This window comes from Dipodomys merriami, unplaced genomic scaffold, assembly GCF_024711535.1.
Source record: "Dipodomys merriami isolate MVZ:Mamm:240054 unplaced genomic scaffold, mDipMer1.0.p SCAF_4, whole genome shotgun sequence".
In the NCBI taxonomy this organism is placed as follows: domain Eukaryota; kingdom Metazoa; phylum Chordata; class Mammalia; order Rodentia; family Heteromyidae; genus Dipodomys; species Dipodomys merriami.
In genome coordinates this window covers 7,552,128-7,571,022 of record NW_027205603.1, presented here as the reverse complement: position 1 = coordinate 7,571,022, position 18,895 = coordinate 7,552,128, and the positions used below count along the sequence as shown (strand labels likewise).

Sequence of the window (18,895 nt, the reverse complement as noted above, 5' to 3'; positions counted from 1 at the left end):
ACAGGCGTGCTTCCCGGGGGAGTGTTGTTTCCTGGTTTTCTCCCCTCTGTTGAGGCGTATGCTCAGCTTTTTACTTCAATTGGGAGGAGTTGGTTGTGTTGTTCAGGTGCCGGATCCCCGGGCCTGGTTCCGGCCCCAGCCTGGAGCGCGCTTGTTAGGCCTGTGCTGATGTGTGTACCACCTAGGTTATGCAGCCTGGAGCGCACTCGTTAGGCCTGTGCTGATGTGTATACCACCTAGGTTATACAGCCTGGGGGACACAGTTCAAATTTCTTCTACTGTTGGTAGTCTTGACCCAGGGGCGCTGTTCCTGGCTTGGGCATTTAAGCTCCCTTCCAGGGGTGCTCTTGCTCTAGCCTGGCCAGCTGAGTGTGCTCCACGGGCTGGTGGAGCTCTCAAACAGTTCCCAGTTTTAGTGGGTCCTGTGGTCCGGGTGCTGGGGTAGGGAGTCTAGGTCAGGGTCTGGGGATTCCCTCCAGCTCTGGTCTCCCTTGAGGGATACACTTCCCCTGTGGGGTACTCACCCTGGAGCTGGTTGTTTCTGTGTGGTGTAGGTCGTCAGTTGTTGTTGCAATCCGCGCTGGGTTGGGCGGTGGTGGCTCTGTGTGATTCTTTTCTGTCTCTGCCTCTGTCGAAGCTGTTGGGTCAAGAGTGTCCACGCTCAGGCAGCTTCTTCTCGGTACCTCTGGGGCCCAAGTGACCCCGCCGGGTTGTTGTGATCGTGATCGGGCGGGCGGGTGGTCTGCAGACAGGACCCTTTGTTGCGCCGAGCGGCTTTGGCGGGATGGAACCTCTCTGCTCGGGTGGAGAGTGCTGGATCGTTGCGATCGCGATCAGGCGGGCCGGGTGGTCTGCTGCAGGTCCTTTTGTCACTCTGCTGATGCCGAGCGGCTTTGGTGGGATGGAGCCTCTCTGCTCGGGTGGAGAGTGAGGGGTGGGGGTGGGATCCTCGTGGAGACTCCCGGCTGGTAGGTTTCTCTGTTCCTGGCGATCTGCTGTTCTGCAAACCAGTACCTGATGTTCTGAAAGTGGCCCCCTGTGTCTCTGCTGTTTCTCTGGGGCTCCCCCAGCCCCCGCCGGGCCGGCTGGCTGGCGGCTTGGCGCACTGCCGCGCAGCCAGTAAAGGTTGGGGGAGGGGTCTTTGCTTTTCTCTGTTTTGAAATTCTTTTCCTCTCTTTCTTTTTTTGTTATTCTCCGCCTCTGGTTTTTCTCTGAGTGTTCGTCTTTTTGTTGTTGTCGGTCTCTTGGGGAGATTAAGCGTTGGAACTCGAACTCTCTTTTTGGTTGGAGAGAGCTGTGGCGTTTCCCTACTGCCCCGTCGCCATCTTGGTCCCCCCTCCTCGATAATACACTTTTAATTCCAGCTTTCAGAAAGTAGAGGTAGCGGGGCTGGGAAGGTGGCTCAGTGGTAGAGCTCTTGCCTTGCATGCATGAGGCCCTGGGTTCAATTCCTCAGCACCAAATAAGGAAAAAGAAAAAAAGCCAGAAGTGGCGCTGTGGCTCAAGTGGTAGAGCGCTAGCCTTGAGCTGAAGAGCTGAGGGACAGCGCCCAGGTCCAAAGTTCAGGCCCCACGACCGGACCCAAATAAATAAATAAATACATAAATACATAAATAAATAAATAAATTAAGTGGAGGTAGGAGAACCTCAACCTCAAGGGTCATGCTTGCTACACAATAAGAGCCTATCTTGAAAAAAGAACCCAACGACAAAATCCAAAAAGCAAGAAAAAATATAATTTAGTAAATAGAACTATTAAAATGGCAACTTCTCCAAATAATACTAAAAGGCACATATGGTTTCTAAAGAATTTGTATTTTTCATCCTTCCAGCAGTAAGATCATTCAGAAATCATAAAAATACTAAGAATCCAAAGTGAAAGAGAGATGGCAAACCAGAACAAAAGGAAAATAAACTATTCAATGTTGATGGAATATATTATTCCTCAATGACTCTCCAAAACAAATCTATATGATAAGCCCATTTTTTAAGAAAGGTGTTTTAGAAAGATCAAATGAGAAACTAGAAGAGCAAACCTAATAAATAGCAATGCCTGGATTTGACTGTCAATCCATCTTGTTCTCTTAGCAAACCAGTGGGGTCTGGCTTGTGATTTTATTCTGAAAATAAGTCTTAACCAACACTGAATTTTGTGTTGTGTGCCTTTACATAAAATAGGAACACTTGGATTTCCAACATGAAGAACATGCTCACTCCATTCAAAGTACTATAAACCAAAATTCTACAAACAAAAAAACTTCAGCAGGTTCATTTTCCCACAAGGGAAAAGAGACATCTGCTTACAGACACTTTTGTGTTTTACACTGTAAGTTATTAACAAATAGGAAGCTGAGAAAGCACTGCATTGGCTCTTACTCATAAGAGAATACAGCTGACAATGCAGTTTGGAGCCTTCTTCCACACAGCTTCCAATACTATATGTGTGGACTGTAAAAATATTGCTTTCATATATATATATATATATGTGTGTGTGTGTGTGTGTGTGTGTGTGTGTATATATATATATATATATATATATATATCATTTTCACAGTATCAAACTATAACTCCAAGACAACTAAGTAGAAAAAATGTGGATCATATAGCAACCATTTTTCAAGTTTGAAAATCACAATTAAATTACACGAGCTTGGATCCTTCTGTTTCTCTTTTCATTGTCCAGTGACACAAAATACTAGAAAGCTCATAATAAAGTTGCTCTGCCATACAATTGAAAAAAATTGAGACAGACATGACTCACATTAATGCATGACATCTTAAATTGTCTTGAAGAAAAGTCCAAAACCATTTTAATCTTTCTAACACCGGTACACTAAAACAAAATAAAACCGCAATACCCAAAGAACAATACAACCTGCCCAAGTTATTAAAAAGAATACTATACAATGCCATTGAAATAAATCATCACATGTTTTTAGTAATAGCAAAAAAGAACGTGACTGAAATCTGTGCTACAAAAGTGATACAAGGGGCTAGGAAGTTGGCTCAGTGGTAGAGTGCTTGCCTTGCATGCATGAGATCCTGGGTTCGATTCCTCAGCACCACATAAGCAGCAAAAGCCTGAAGTGGCGCTGTGGCTCAAGTGGTAGAGCGTTAGCTTAGAGCTGAAGAGCTGAGGAACAGCACTCAGGCCCAGGGTTCAGGCCCATGACCGACCAAAAAAAAAAAAGTGAAACAAGATAAGCTGGCAGTAACTGCGAGAGGTTAAAACTCTCTCTTCAAAGAGAAGTGAAGTATATATTCACTGTTAACACATGTTATTTACACATTATTTATTCTATAAATATGTATGTAACATACATTGTAGGTAAGATCCAGTGCAAATGGGAGAAAAATAAAGATGCGAAGACAAAAAGTCATAAAATTCCTGTGAACTAAAAAACAACTAGGGATGTTATAGCTTGTCACTTTCTTTGGAAGACAAAAAGGTATATAGCTGGAGACTGCAGGTTACAAACTTACATAGAAAATGTAGAAATTTTAAGTCTTGCAGTCACTAATAGAAAGCTTTCCCAGGCCTGAACACATGTTTTCTTAAGTAACAGAAGCTTAAACTTGATGGCTCAAATTCACTATGAAATTCAGTGTCACCAAGAAATGTACCCCAATACTCTGACAGAATACTGGCAATTATATCTCCTGCAACTATTATAGCTGCCTTGAAAACTGCTTTTCCTCCATGGCCTCACATTCTAGTTCTTTTCTCCTCATCATCAAAGGTTTGAGAATACAACAAAATAATCATTATATATTAGTTAAATACCACAGTTATATGGCTCCTTCAGTATTCCTGACCTGGGGACATAGGATTGTTTGGTGGCTCAGAGGCTATTGCTGTCAAGTCTAGGGCTAGAAACCAGAAAGCTGCCCTGCCCTTTAAGAGGTCACACTGTTTTGGCACTCTTTAGCTGAAAAGAACACTTCTTAATGACTTGTTCTTTTATAATCACATTTATACAAATGGTTACAGATGCTATTAAAAAGCCTATATTCTGTCTGGAAATAATCTTGACAGATTAAAGGACTTCAATTTTTACAGGTTATTTCTGCATTCATTCATTCATTCATTCATTCATTTATTTTTCTGGTTGTGAGGCCTCAACTCTGGGCCTGGGCGCTGTCCCTCAGCTCTTCAGCTCAAGGCTAGTGCTCTACCTCTTGAGCCACAGCACCACTTCCGGCTTTTTCTGCTTATGTGGTGCTGAGGAATTGAACCCAGGGCCTCATGCATGCAAGGCAAGCACTCTACCACTGAGCCACCTTCCCAGCCCTATTTTTGCAATTTTCAACGAACGCCTTCTAGTCCACTAGCATTTGAAAAGTCACTGCTCCAGACAGTTGACTTTAACCCAACTTTCATTGAGAAGACTGTGGATTATCTATCATTGGTGGACAGACTGAAAAACACTTACTCATTTCTGGCTCAGCAGTGAGATCAGCAGTCACAAAATTAGAGGGAAACAATCCTATGCCTTGATGAGTTTCACCTTTCCACCAGTTAGGATCACTATGAACAAAAAAGAATGCTTTACTATATTTTCATCTCTATAATTTTTTATCTTTTATACTATTTAACTTACTGCTAGATTGGAATCCCACAACAATCTAGTAAAGAAACCAATGAATGGATCTTCACTACCAATAAGAAATGAGGCCTGAAACAATCTCTGCAGGTCTGCATCTTTTTAAAGATCAGTGAATACTTTGAGAATCTAATGAAAAACTATGAACCCTATCATCCTACTGCTTAAAAACTCAATTTTAGGTGGCTCAAGGGCTCCAGACTGTTGATCGTAAGATATAAAGGTAGACTAATTCACACTAAACCATTGTTCTTACTAGTACTCATTAGCAAGCTACACCATACCTCCCAGAGTACAATACTTCACAAAGAGCACACTTTCAGTATCTAAACACAAACACCATATATTTCTCCATGCTCACTACTTAGAAAGCAAGTATGTGGTCACTAAAAAACTCAAGTTTTGTGTCATTCTAAGTATCAAATTTTACAGTTTTCTGTCTACATGAAAATGTCAAAATACAAATGTTACAATCTGATCTAAAATTTGTCTTTTGAAATCCTAATCTCCATGGTGATAGAGGGGGTCTTTAGAAGAGGATTAGGTAATATGGAGAAAGTCTGGAATGGGATTGGTAAAATCTTATTCCCTACTTGTAATAAGAGGAACAATGGACTCTGGGGGATCTGTACTTTTCTTCCTTTACAACTATAAGAAATGAATTTGTTATTTAAGTCACCCAGACCACAGTGGTTTATTATGGCAACAAAAATGGCTAGTCAATGACAATACAGAGATAACCCTAAATCAATCTCAACTTATTTTTAAAAAACCATTTGCAAATTCTACTAGTACTGATTGTCACTTAAATCATCATCTAGCTGTAGTTTGAAAAAATGATGCACTTCTCTGTTAATGTAGCATAAAATCATTTTGTTCCACATGGATATTGTTCTGCATAAGTAAAATCAAGAAATTAGGAACTTCTTACAAAACTAGTATATTTTCTTTTTTGCTCTGTCGGTCATGGGGCTTGAACTCTGGGCTTTGGAGCTGTCCCTGTGCTCTTCAGCTCAAGGCAAGTGCTCTACCACCTGAGCCACACACAGCACCACTTCTGGTTTTCTAGTTTATTGGAGATAAGCATCTCCAATAAGCATCTCATGGACTTTCCTGCCCCAGCTAGCTTTGAACTTCAATCCTCAGATCTCAGCCTCCTGAGTAGCTAGGATTACAGACATGAGCCACCAGCGCTCAAAACTAGTGTATTTTCTAAAGTCTATGTATTTTCTAAAATGTTTTAAATGATTTAACCATCTGTATTTTTAAGTGGAACCACAAATAGGCTTACAAAAAAATATAAAATCTTAAAAAATGAGACAAAACCCTAAGCTACAAAATAAGAATATATAAAAGACAGAGAAGCAAATAAATTATCATCTAAATATCTGGTTAATATTTTGATTACATCTGGTAACTGCATTAAAGAGTAATAATGTGAAACACAAAAGTATTGCTTATATTTTCACAAGAATTATAAAATTGTAACTTATAACTAATCACTACCTGTCATCAAGAACTGTAATAATTTCTCCAGCTTTAAACGTAAGTTCATTATCTTCAGCAGCTTCAAAGTCATAGATGGCCCGAACTTTTCGGCCTTCATGTTGGTGATTAGTTAGAAGACTGGAGGTGCTTGGGTACAAACTGGAAAGGGTAGTTGACTGCTGCCTTTGCTCCTTGAGGGACAGCTCAATGGCTGGAAAATAATGAGTTTTAAAGACCCCGACAATCTCAAAAGGTACAAAACATAACTCACGAACAAGTAACATTTTTTTCCTCACAGTATAGAAAAAAAACAGGACCAAAGTTCACATAGTGAACACAAATCATTATGTCAATTATGTTCATTCACTCACAAGTGAAAATATAAAGATAAATCTTAAAAAACTGTTCATGACTATTTTGGCCATGGGAGACTATGATTTGAACTCAGGTCTTCATGCTTGCTAAGCAAGCACTCTACCTCTTCAGCCACTCAGCCAGGCCCTGACTATTACTTTTACTGAAAAAGAGAAAAGTTTTAATTATGCTGGACAATAAAAATATACTTTTAAAAAATGTTTAGTAACAGATATTTAATATTTTAAGTTCTCAAAATGATCATCAAAATCACCTGGAAAATTTAAGTGTTTCAAGTTTCACTGCAGACTTAAACAGTCTCGTAGGTGGTATCTAAGAACCTAGAACTTATTGTTACTTCAAACCCATCAGTCACAAAAATTAAACTTGTGCCAGTATCAACTGTTTTTAGGAAATTATAAATATTCAGAATTAAGCCTCAATACATTGTGTATGGAGAAATAAAATCATTCAAACATTTAGCAAAGTTGAAAACACATCTCTTCCATTATCCAACAATATCACTTAGTCATCCATAGTATTATATACATATGTGCAAGAAAACATGTAGATGAACATTTACCACACACTGTCAGTGTGAAAAAAAAAAAAAACAGAAAGAACACAAATGCCTACCAGTAGAGATCAGAAAGGATATAATATGCTACTTCATTGGAATTATTAAATATTAAAACAAATTAACTTATAGGGTCTTATCATAAACAGATTTCAAACATAATAAAAAAAATCAAGTTGCATGTGGTACTTCTAAAGTACTGCTTATTAAAAAAAAGAATTTGGTGAGCAACAAAAGTATGTGATATTGGTTTTTGGATATACAGTGTAATGAAAATACAAAAACAGACTGAAAGTACATACATGATAGTAGTTGCCCCTGAAGAGGAAAGAAATGGCACCGAAGAGGGAGTAGGATATATTTCTGCTTTAGTTGTAATTTTCTTTTAATGTCTAAAGGAAAATCTATGGCCAGAGGCATGGCTTAGTGTAGAGCACCACACAAGGCCCTAAATTCAAGCCCCAACACCACCCTCACCACAATATAACAACAAGAGAAGCTGCTTAGTTTTCTTAACATATCTAGGGACGTACCTTTTGCTAAGTCTTCTTCTTCCTTTTTGTTGGCCGCAGTTCCCGGATCCTTGGCTGCTAAAGCTGGACTTGCTTTTGCTTGTTCTGCAGCCTGACACACACACACACATACACACACACACACACACACACACACACACACACACAAAGAACACAATATTTGAGAGTTCTCTTAAATTCTCCAACCAATACCTAGTCTAAGAACTTGTATCCATCTACTACTTTCATCAGACTACTATAGATTTCTAAAAGAAGAATCCAATCTGAAAAATATTCCACCTTACAAAGGAGAGGGAACAGTCAAAATCAGGAAAAAGAGAATAAAAAGCATCTGGACACTTAAAAGTGAAAAGCAAGCTTGGTGCCAGTGCCTCACACCTGTATCCCTAGCTACTCAGGAGACTGAAATCTGAGGATCATGGTTGGAAGCCAGCCTGGGCAGCAAAGTCCATGAGACTCTTTCTCCAATTAACCACAAGAAAACTCAAAGTGGTAGAATGTTGGCTTGAGCAAAAGAGCTGTGTGTTTCTGCTCCACTCACAGGGAAATGTTTTTGCTTTTACAATAACACTCTACTGCCAATTGTATCCAAGCAATACAAGAAAATCAAATAAAATTACTCAGATCTGAAAAGAAGAAAAAAAAAACACGTTTTTACAAATAGAAGATGGAACAGTATAGAGAAAATAAATCTTATGAAACCTACAAAAACCGAGGAGTAGGGAGTTTAATTACTACAAAGACCAACTGTATTCTTACAATTACTACAAAGACCAACTGTATTCTTATATACTTGAACAGATAATCAGCAATTTATACTAAACAATAATGTCAGCATCAAAAATAGTAAATACTTAAGGATTGCAAATGACTGAGCAACTAACTATCAAAAGCACGGGAGCAATAATGATATTTGTTATCTTCCTTGTGATGATATTTGTAGTATGCTTAGGTTAAAAGTTTCCATTGATGAATTTATCCAATTGTACTTTTAAAAGGTAGAATTTTATTTCAATAAAATAATAAAAGTAATTTTATTATTTTGGGAGAAATAATTTGTTTTACTTAAATGTTAAGTATTAAGCAGAATTATATTTAATAAATTTGATACTGAAAGGTAGAAATACTAAAAAGAAAAAAAAAAGAGCTCAGGGACAGCACCCAGGCCCTGAGTTCAAGCCCCATGATCAACTAAAGAAAAAAAAGTGAAAAACTCTTTTTGCGTACAAGGTTAAACTGAGAGGTTAGAAGATGGAAGCAGATGATTATTTTAAAAACAAGTAGTTCAAAACACTTACTTCAGTAGTTATCTCTTTATGAACAACCTGAAGTGGCCTAAAATGCTATTATAAACTAAAATTTTGACAGTATACTACTGGTCAAATTAAACATAACTTATATAAGTAAGAATAGTTATATATCTTATAATAAAAATAAATATAATATCTTATATAAATAAGATAATTACAGTAAGTACACATACAATGTGATTCACATGTCTAGAATGACAAGCTTCTCATTTTTTGCATACATTCACTCCAAATCAAAATTCAGCTTGTTTTGCCAGGTTCATTTCAACCATTCTACCAGACACTAGAAGCTGCTAGCAGCTCCTGAGCAGCCAATGTACTGGCCTATACCCCATTTACTCCTACTTACAGTGTTCTTCCTCCTCTAGTTATATCACTGGTTAGTCAACTCTTTAGTCAACTCACCAATCAGCAGGCAGCTAAAAACATCACTTTCTCCTAAACTCTGTAATTATACATTCTCTTCTGTGTTCCTCTAATAACACTGTCAAACAAGGCATGATGAAATGGTGATTAAAAAGCCAAGTTTTGGAGTCAGGCAAACATGGTTTCAAATCCCATTTCCACTACTTTTTAACTGTATTATCCTCATAAGGCTTATCGATGAATTACATTTTGTATAACAAGTTCTAGAATAGGTATAAAAAATGCAATTCTATCAAGTATCTGAATTGTCTGGTTCTCTGAAGTCAATCAACTGTTACATAAATACACATTGTTTCTGGTATCAACATATTTTGGATTACACTGAATAAAACTGTCCCTTAATTATAGATTTCAAAATTATTCTTAGTAAACGCCAACTAACAATTATGCATGAAAATGCCTCAAAGCACTATAAAATTAATCATAAACTGATTTTTTCCCATAAGAGAAAAATGTCCTTTGCTTCCATGCTCTCTCAGATATATTCCTAGATTTTCACCATCTTAAGAGCACTCCAAAATGGAAATGCTGTAGAAAGAAAATCTAGGTATCTGTGGGTGAAAGCAGTAATCTACAAGACTCCTTCAAGTACTGAGATGGCAAGTCCTTCATAGAGAGGGTGTTCCCGTCATTATTTCACACCACTCAACATTTGTCCTGATCCAGACACTAAAAGACAGGCACTACATTAAATACCAAACATTTTTAGCCAGCTACACATCAGTTGGGCATCCTAAAGGATGGTATCTAGAAAACAAATACAGAAGGTATCACTTCATCTTTTTCCTATATGACATAAATCAAAGATTGATCCCATTAAATCAACAATGCTGGGGTGGGGGAGGAGTAAACCAGTTCAATCATACCAGTTGAGCAAGAAGAAGAGGACTTATATTCTGGTCAGTTCTTATTAAGGAAAAGCAGTTTTGTATGCATCTCTTTCATTTCTTCCTCCTATCTCCTTTTCATTTTTAATATAATTTCCTAGTAAAAACATCTTATAAACTCATCCCTAAAGTTTAAAGATACGTGGATATCTGAGCTGTCATTCTTTGTAGATAAAATTATAGCATTATGAAAATTTACTGAGAGATCGTTAGGACTACCTGATTTAAAAAAGTAATTCTGATTTTAACTATGTTAAACTATGTTAAAAGGTTTGCACTTGCAAGCCACTTGATTTATAAAGGTGAAATAGTGGGAGATGAAGATGGGACAATGGCATATTCCACTATGGCATTTTAGACACCTCTGAATTTAAGACTAACATAAAAGTAGCAGGAATGCAGTAAAGAAAATGTCAAACAAACATGCTACTATGGAAATGCAAACCATAACACAAGAGACTTTCAAAATACCTGAGAGCCAATAGCTGGGAAGGTAACTCCTTGTTCCTTAAGGTTTTTAATCATTGCTGATATTAGGCTAAGCTGAGGGTCATTCTTAAATTCATCTGTCCACTCCACCATTAGCGCCTTTAATTTCTCACAAACTTTAGGATGACCCTAAGAAATAGGGAAAAAGAACATAAAGTACCTATTTCTTCACTAGACATTTAATACAGAAATGTTAGAAAATTATAAATTATTTATTTCAAATATTTGAAATAGAGAAGTCATATATATATCTTTCTGAATCATAATTTACTCCTATAGATCCATGTGAAAATAAGAAAATGCAATTATTAGAAATGTTGTTTAACATATATATAAAATTATATCTGAATCACTTCAAAATTCAACATTAGATATGCAATAGCTTAATTATGAAAATCAGAAAGACATGGATTTTTAGAGAATTCTGCAACTAAAATATACTTTACACATCAGAAAGATAAATTGGTTTTTTTTTTTTCTTGCTTTTTGAAGACCAATGGAAAACTGTCAGGGACAGAATTACTGGTACACTTCCTCAATTCCTTTTTTTTCTTGGCCATACTGGGATTTGAGCTCAGGGCCACACCTTTTTAAATTAGGTACTCTAACCCTTGAGCCCACGACTTCATCCCTTTTGCTTTAGTTATTTTTCAAATAAGGTTTCCTGTTTATGTTTAGGCCATCCTAGAATATGACATTCCTATTTAGCTTCTTGCTAATGGGATGACAGAAATGTATTGTCATACCCAGCTTTTATTAGTTATGATAGGGTCTCAAGAATTTGAGTTTTTGTTTGGTTTTTGATTTGGCCTGGGTTGCCATTGTATCATGATTCTCCCAATCTCTGCCTCCCCACTTCCCAAGTAGCTAGAACAAATGTTTACTAAGAAAACTCCTATTACTTACTAATTTTTTTTTAATTCCCTGAATTGTAGAACTGAAGTTTTGGTCTCACATGCAAATAAGTTGGCAATTTCAAGGCCACCCAGGTTCCCCTACTGTGTTTCTGTGTCCTGGAGAAACACAGAGGATTTTGACCTCTGTGTGGTCTGGCCAGCTACCTATTTTCTTCTACAGACTTGCACCCAAACAAGGACCCTAAACATTCCCAGGCATGGATAAAAATTATCCAAGTTGTTGTATGAAACACTGAAAGATCAAAGATGTTGGTAAACAAACACTTGCCTTGTCTGAGGTAAATTTCTTAAACCCTCATAGAAACTCCATGTCCTGACCACCTCATTCAAGACAGAACTAAACAGAACGTCCTTTTCTCAATGTCATCAGAAGAGCACTGCCAGCCAACGTACAGAAGTCAATGTGACAAATGCTTTGAAACAATCAGTGCTTCTCCCTTTGGAATCATAGTGGCCCATCTAAGGATGGTTTGGGACAATCGCTGGAAGAAAATTCCCAGCCACCACTTTTGGGGCAACTGAAAATTTTGGCTGACATGATAATGATAGCATTATAATACTAAAATATATACAGCACTAAAATCCTGTAATGACTATCATGTATGATGAAAATTCAACAATGCCTCATATTCTGGCAGTCTTTTCTAAAGAGGTCAACATTAGAAAAATAGTTCTGTGGCTACAAAAAAAATGATCACAAAAACTATGCCTAAAATACATGGGTATTATTTAATTAGATAAAGAAATATGTTTTCTTAGATGAAAGAAATGAAGATGGGAAAAGTTAAAACTCACTTTATTGTGGCTTGAAAAAAATCAACTCTCAGGCTGGGAATGTGGCTTAGTAGTAGAATGCTAGCCTTGGGACAGTGCCTAGGCCCTGAGTTCAAGCCCCAGGACTGGCCAAAAAAAGAAAAAAAAATCAACTCTCAAATTAATATGGAAAGCATAGAACAGACATATAGTTGCAACATGGCCTAGGAAACACACAGAATAGTCCTTTGTGATTGGAAATGTATAGAGCAGAACATTAGAATACATGAAGAAGACTATCTTAATTTCCAAAAATAACACTACATACCTTATTTAATACGTTGCTTACTTCACTAGCAAAATCTCGTGAACATACTTCTAAATGAAAAATTTTGCCACAGTTTGATACACATGCTCCTAGAAGCTAGAAACATAAAATCAGAGGTTAAAGAGGCTCAATTCTGGCAAATACCTTCCAGTACAGCTTAAAATGAAACGACTTACAGTCAGAGCTTGCATAGCAACATGGGGGTCTTTATGGTTCACTCGCCTCATAATAGACCGGAGACAATCTTTAGGACTGCAAAATGAGAAACATAATGGTTAATAATATATCTAGCCTTCCCCTCCTCCTTAAGTTTTGGCAGCCAATAGACTACTATACAAAAGTAATGATATGGTAGAGTAGTCTAATTTTTATTAATGATATGTTTAAAAAACTGTACACTAACTAGTTCCTTTCAAATTTTTCAAATAAAATTAACTCTCTTGCTTACTAATCATAGTTTAGACATTTCAAGCTAATTGTACATGGAAGGGTTTTAAAAATAGGCCTTGGTAGGCCCAAGACTTACAGCTCCAGCTGTGATGGAATTAATGTGACCAAATTTATATTCCTGCTGTACAATTAGAAAACTGAGAAAATAAGTTTTAAATATATATGGACAAATGTGTCCCACAGTAGTAGGCCCAGCTTTCTCTGGGCCTAAGCCATGCCTGATCACCTCCAGGAGCTGGCTACAGTGGGTCAGCCGCTGTTCTACAACCACCACGGGAGAGGGAAACCCATGGAGTGGAATATGCCAGTCAGGCACTCAAGAAATCTGACACTCAAGGACATTGCACCCATATGGAGACTGTTTACAGGGATGCAAGAGTATAATTAAGACATTCCTTCTTGATAAGGACAAAACACTGTGGAAGTTTCCCATGTTGTATCTTCCTCAGTGGCTTCTGACTGCTGGTCCAATTTCCAACCTATTCCTCTAAGCTCACTCCCCACCTGCCCACATCTTAGAACCAGGGAAGGTACATCTCTTCTGGCTTTAAGTCAGAAGTCAAATGATATTGCTGTCAATTTCCTTTAAAGGAAAATAAATCTGATGTAACAGTTGTAATATACTATACATAATAATCACATTTAACAAATTTACACACACACACAAATGTTAGACATTAGGCCATAGGCAGTACTGTTGAAAAATTCCCCAAGGAAGAAGACACATTAATTAAACTATAGGGTTGTCTCAACCTCCTTCCTATATTAGTGTATACTCACTACCTAACTGCAAATCACAGTGAAAGGATGGTGATCCCAAGAAGAGAGTAAGTAATATCAATAAACTGAGTAGAAAGAAATCAAAATTCAGGAAGCCTGAAAATGGATGGCACCATCCCATACGGTAGGGCCCAAATGGAATGAAAATGGTAAACAGAGAAAGTTTATTAGCAGTCATTATCGCTGCTTTTTGACCTCTACGATGCAAGCTGCTGTGCTTTGCAGTTCCTCCTCTGCCATGAAGGACTGATACCTCTGAAAATTAGCCAAACGCCAGTGGCTCACATTTGTAATCCTAGCTATTCAGGAGGCTGAGATCTGTGGGTTGTGTTTCAAAGCCAGTCCAGGTAGGAAAATCTGTGAAACTCTTGTCTCCAATTAACCACCAAAAAGCCAAAAGTGAAGGTGTAGCTCAAGGGGTAGAGTACCAGCCATGAGCAAAAAAGCTCAGGAACAGTGCCCAGGCCCAGACTTCAAGTCCAGGATCAGCACACAAAAAAAATAATAATCAGTAACTATTATCATTTTATTCTTCAAATACTATTAAAGTCAAGGATTTACTACCAAAATATATCCATCAGCCAAGAAAATAGTTACATTGTGCTTTCTACTTTTGGTCAACTATCTTTAGCTAAAGCTAAGGAACAGCAATAAACATATAAAATAATAGCACAATTTAATTCAGAAGTCAATTATAAATCTTAATTCAACTACCACACTACATTACATATGTAGACACAATCAACATTAACAGAAAAAAAGAAATTTATTGTAACACTTGATAAAGAAAACTGCTGTTAGTCTAAAAGTTCTCTTGATTTCTAAACAGACCAATTTATCATATGACCTAATTGGCATTCTTCACTACTTACTCATAACTGGAACGGCACACTAACAACCATATGACTATCTTGACAAGCCTGAAATTTTTCAGGGTTTTTACGAGTTTTAAGTCCAGTATAATAAAATATGGATTTTCCTATCTAAAGCAAAGAGGGCTGGATCTACTCAGCTACCTGAGATTTATATAATAATTAAAATTATGAAATAATTTTTATTTAATAGTTTAATTATTGAAGTGTGCCAAATATTCTATATATAACTAACCAAAACTGATGCTAAACTACAAAATGATTTCTAAGTTTGTCCAATACTAATAGGCATAAATGAAACACATTTTTTAAGAGTGACAGGATATGAATGCAAAACAGTATATAGAGTATGATAGTTATATATGAACAGAAAACATCTTTATGTAATGGAACAATGGAAACATACAAAAGCAAAAGTTACTGCCTATCGGACATAGTGGTAGAAACAGCATGAGAGCACACACTGTAAACCATCACACTTAGGAGACTGAGGCAAAAGGATCAAAATGCTAGGACAGCTTAAGCTACACATTGAGACCTTGTCTCAAAATCCTAACAAATTAGGAGAATTTTTTCACATCATTGCAAGCCACATTTCTGAATCACAGTTTTACCCAAGTAAATTTCACAACAATCGCCCTTTTCCCTCTGAAAACATGAGATTTTCTGAAATACAATTATAAGACAAATGGTTTCATAGAAATCTGGAAGCAAGGGAGGAGAAAAACATGTTTAAAATAAAATACATTATTCCATTCATGCTTTAAGTAATTCTACTATATACTACTAGGAAATCATTTTAATTGAAAAACACAGAGAATTACTGAAATATAAATGCTTTTTCCCAACCAACCCTATTCTATTCTCTACATTTGATAAAATTGTAGGGTAATACCAAATGGTAACAAATCTGAATCCTTAAAAATCCAGATTGTTGTCTAATACACAATCACTTTGTACACTGCATTCTAATACATATATTTTCTCTACTTTAAACAACTTGATATGAATCTGTATCATTAGGACTCATGTTCTCTATTCCTTCTCATCAAATTACATCTACCAGTCTTTACGACACTACATCGACCCTCAAAAATATCTCATTGGTTGGGCACTAGTCACTCATACCTGAAATCCTAGCTACTCAGGAGGCTGAAATCTGGAAACCAGACTAAGCAGTAAGGTTTGTGACACTCTTATCTCCAATTTAAACACTAAAAAAGCTAAAAGTACAGCTATGACTAAAGTAGTAGAGTGCAAGCCTTAACCACAATAGCTTAGGGACAAAGTTCAAGCTCACGGGCAGACACCACCACCAACACAAAGAATATCTCACTGACAAACTACAACATTTTTCTATATTCTTATGCTACCACCAGCAACACATTTCTAAACAAAATTATTTACATTCCTAATAACATAAACCAGACCTCAGAAATTCTTCTGCAACTACTCATTAGATGATTTAAAAGAATGAAAGCAAATATAAGTGTTAGGAGCAGCTGCTGGGTGGGTAGAATGAGTTACTGTGCAGTGGTCACAGTATGAAGGTACTTAATGCCATTGAACAGCTCACTTACCAGTGCTTAGGGTAAGTTCTATTTTATACATAGCATACCATAATAAGAATAGCAAGTCATATTAGGAATGATTCCATAAGTACCCACCATCTCCTATATAACAATATCTAAGTACAGCAAGAAAGGAACAACACAACTGTGTATGTAAAAATATCCTTAAGAAAAAAACCTTATACATGAGAAGCTACTGAGCACCTAACATTTTTAAATTTTTCAGTAATATTAAAATGGTACCAATTTTTATTTAATCCTTTTAAAACAACTCTTTATTAACAATACCTATGAAGAGTTATACATGCAGATTAACTAATAAATGCATGGAAATTAGGATATAAAAGAACTTAAGGATTGTGGAGGGTTGAAAGAAGAGAATGAGAATGAGGGAAGGAAACTGATTAAAGAACAACTAAAACTACCTATCATGAACTTACTAAAGTTGACAATATTTCCTAAATGGGGTTGGGGTTGGATTCAGTGTTATTTCAATTAAAATCCCCAAACAGTAACTCAAATATTGAGAAATATCCTGAGAGAAAGCACATGGACTAAATTTTAAAAAGTAAAAAAATGAACTTGTACTTTGACTTGACAAAAGTAAAAACAAAATCCAATAGGAAACTCTCTTAAAACTAGGGATCACCCACCTAACTTTCTAAGGTTTGGTGGTACTGGAGTTTGATGGTATTGGACTCAGTCTTAGGTTTGCTAGGAAAGTTCTATGACTTTAACCATACTGAAGACCTGGTTCTGGGGTTCAAACTCAGGACTCTGTATTTCTAAGTAAACGCTCTACCACTTGAATCATGGTCCTTGTAAAAAATCAATCTTTCTCAGGTGCTGGTGGTTCTCACCTGTAAACCTAACTAAGTACTCAGGAGGCTGAGATCTGAGGATCCCAGTGTGAAGCCAGGTTGGGCAGGAAAGTCCAAGAGACTCTCATCCCCAAGTAACCACCCGAAAACCAGAAGTGGTGCTGAAGCTCAAAATGGTGGAGTGAGCAAAAGAGCTTAGGACAGCACCCAGGTTCCAAGTTCAAGCCCTATGATCCCCTCACCCTCCCCCCTCCCAAAAATCTATCTTTAACAAGTTGATTGTATTATCAAATATACGATAAAAGTATTTCACTCACCTGAGTGCCAGTGGCTCATACCTGTAATCCTAGTTATTCAGGAGGCTGAGATCTGAGGATCACAATTCAAAGCCAGCCCGGGTAGGAAAGTCCCTGAGACTCTTATCTCCAATAAACCACACACACACACACACACACACACACACACACGCACACACGCACACACGCACGCACGTACGCACACACGCACGCGTGCACGCGCGCGCACGGAAATGGTGCTGTGGCTTAAGTGGTAGAGTACTCGTCTTGAGCTAAAGAGCTGAGGAACAGCGCCCAGGTCCAGAGTGCAAGCCTCATGACCAACCAAAAAAAAAAAATATTTCAATCATATTCAACCCCTTTAGCACTCTCCTTTTTTCCCTGCTCTCTCACTGATTTCTATCGCCAAAAAGTCTCTGTTTTATATTTGTATTAGTCTTTTTAAGTCCAGATTCTACATATGAGAGAATATGTAAAAAAGCAAAAAAAACAAAAATCCTAGAGATCATTACATTTCAAGTATGTGAGAAAACAAAAATATCTAATAAATACTTCTGATATATAATGCTCATATAAAGAAAAACAAATTGACCTCTACACCGTCATCATATATCACACAAAATTTCTAATAGGTTTCCAATTTAAAATGAGAGAATATTTCTAGTAATAAAAGGGAGTGTCTTTTGAGCTTAAGTAGCTGACCAATTATAAAGTATCTGCAAATATAACACAAAAGAATAAATAAAAACCAATGGAGTGCAAAGAAATGAAGGGTTGTAGCCCAGTCCTAGGGAGGGAAGGAGGCAAGGGATCACCAGCTAGAGTACAGCACAGGAAAAGAAAAGTGACCAGTTAAGAAATGGCATTGCTGCTCAGTGGTAGAGTACTAGTCTTGAGCTGAAGAGCTGAGGGACAGTGCCCAGACCCAGAGTTCAGGCCCCACCACCACCACCAAAAAAATAAATTAAAAAAATATATATGTAGAATAATATAGAACTTGGTAGTAACAAAATAAATGTGAATTTATTGTTGTTGGTTGGTTTTGGTTTTTTTTTTTTGGTAGGTCGTGGGGCTTGAACTCTGGGCCTGGGCACTGTCCCTCAGCTCTTTAGCTCAAGGCTAGCACTCTACCACTTGAGCCACAGAGCCACTTCCCGTTTTCTAAGTGGTTTATTGGAGGTAAGTCTCATAGACCTTTCTGCCCGAGCTGGCTTTGAACACAGATCCCGGCCTCCTGAGCAGCTAGGATTAAAGGCGTGTGCTACCGGTGCCCACTCAGCGTGACTCTGGTATTTAAAGTTCAAGCAAAGAATCAATTTGTCACTAACAGAAGCAAAAAGGATTCAGAGTCAGGCTTCTACATAGTGAGACAGAGGGTTATGTAGTATGATATGTCAACACAATGCTGTGTCAATAGAACTAGTGCTTGGATAAAAAGA

At 37.4% G+C, this 18,895-nt stretch overlaps 1 protein-coding gene across 2 annotated transcripts in view; it reads right to left on the bottom strand.

The window, feature by feature from the left end:
- Stam (signal transducing adaptor molecule) overlaps positions 1-18,895 on the bottom strand; it is a 50,127-nt gene that overhangs the window by 16,464 nt on the left and 14,768 nt on the right. For both annotated transcript variants that reach the window (XM_069990444.1, XM_069990443.1), the window contains exons 3-8: positions 12,843-12,918; positions 12,667-12,762; positions 10,651-10,797; positions 7,557-7,647; positions 6,111-6,303; positions 4,434-4,528 (exon numbers count right to left, since the gene is read on the bottom strand). In XM_069990444.1, coding sequence (XP_069846545.1) covers positions 4,434-4,528; positions 6,111-6,303; positions 7,557-7,647; positions 10,651-10,797; positions 12,667-12,762; positions 12,843-12,918 — 698 coding nt within the window. The remainder of the gene's footprint in view (positions 1-4,433; positions 4,529-6,110; positions 6,304-7,556; positions 7,648-10,650; positions 10,798-12,666; positions 12,763-12,842; positions 12,919-18,895) is intronic.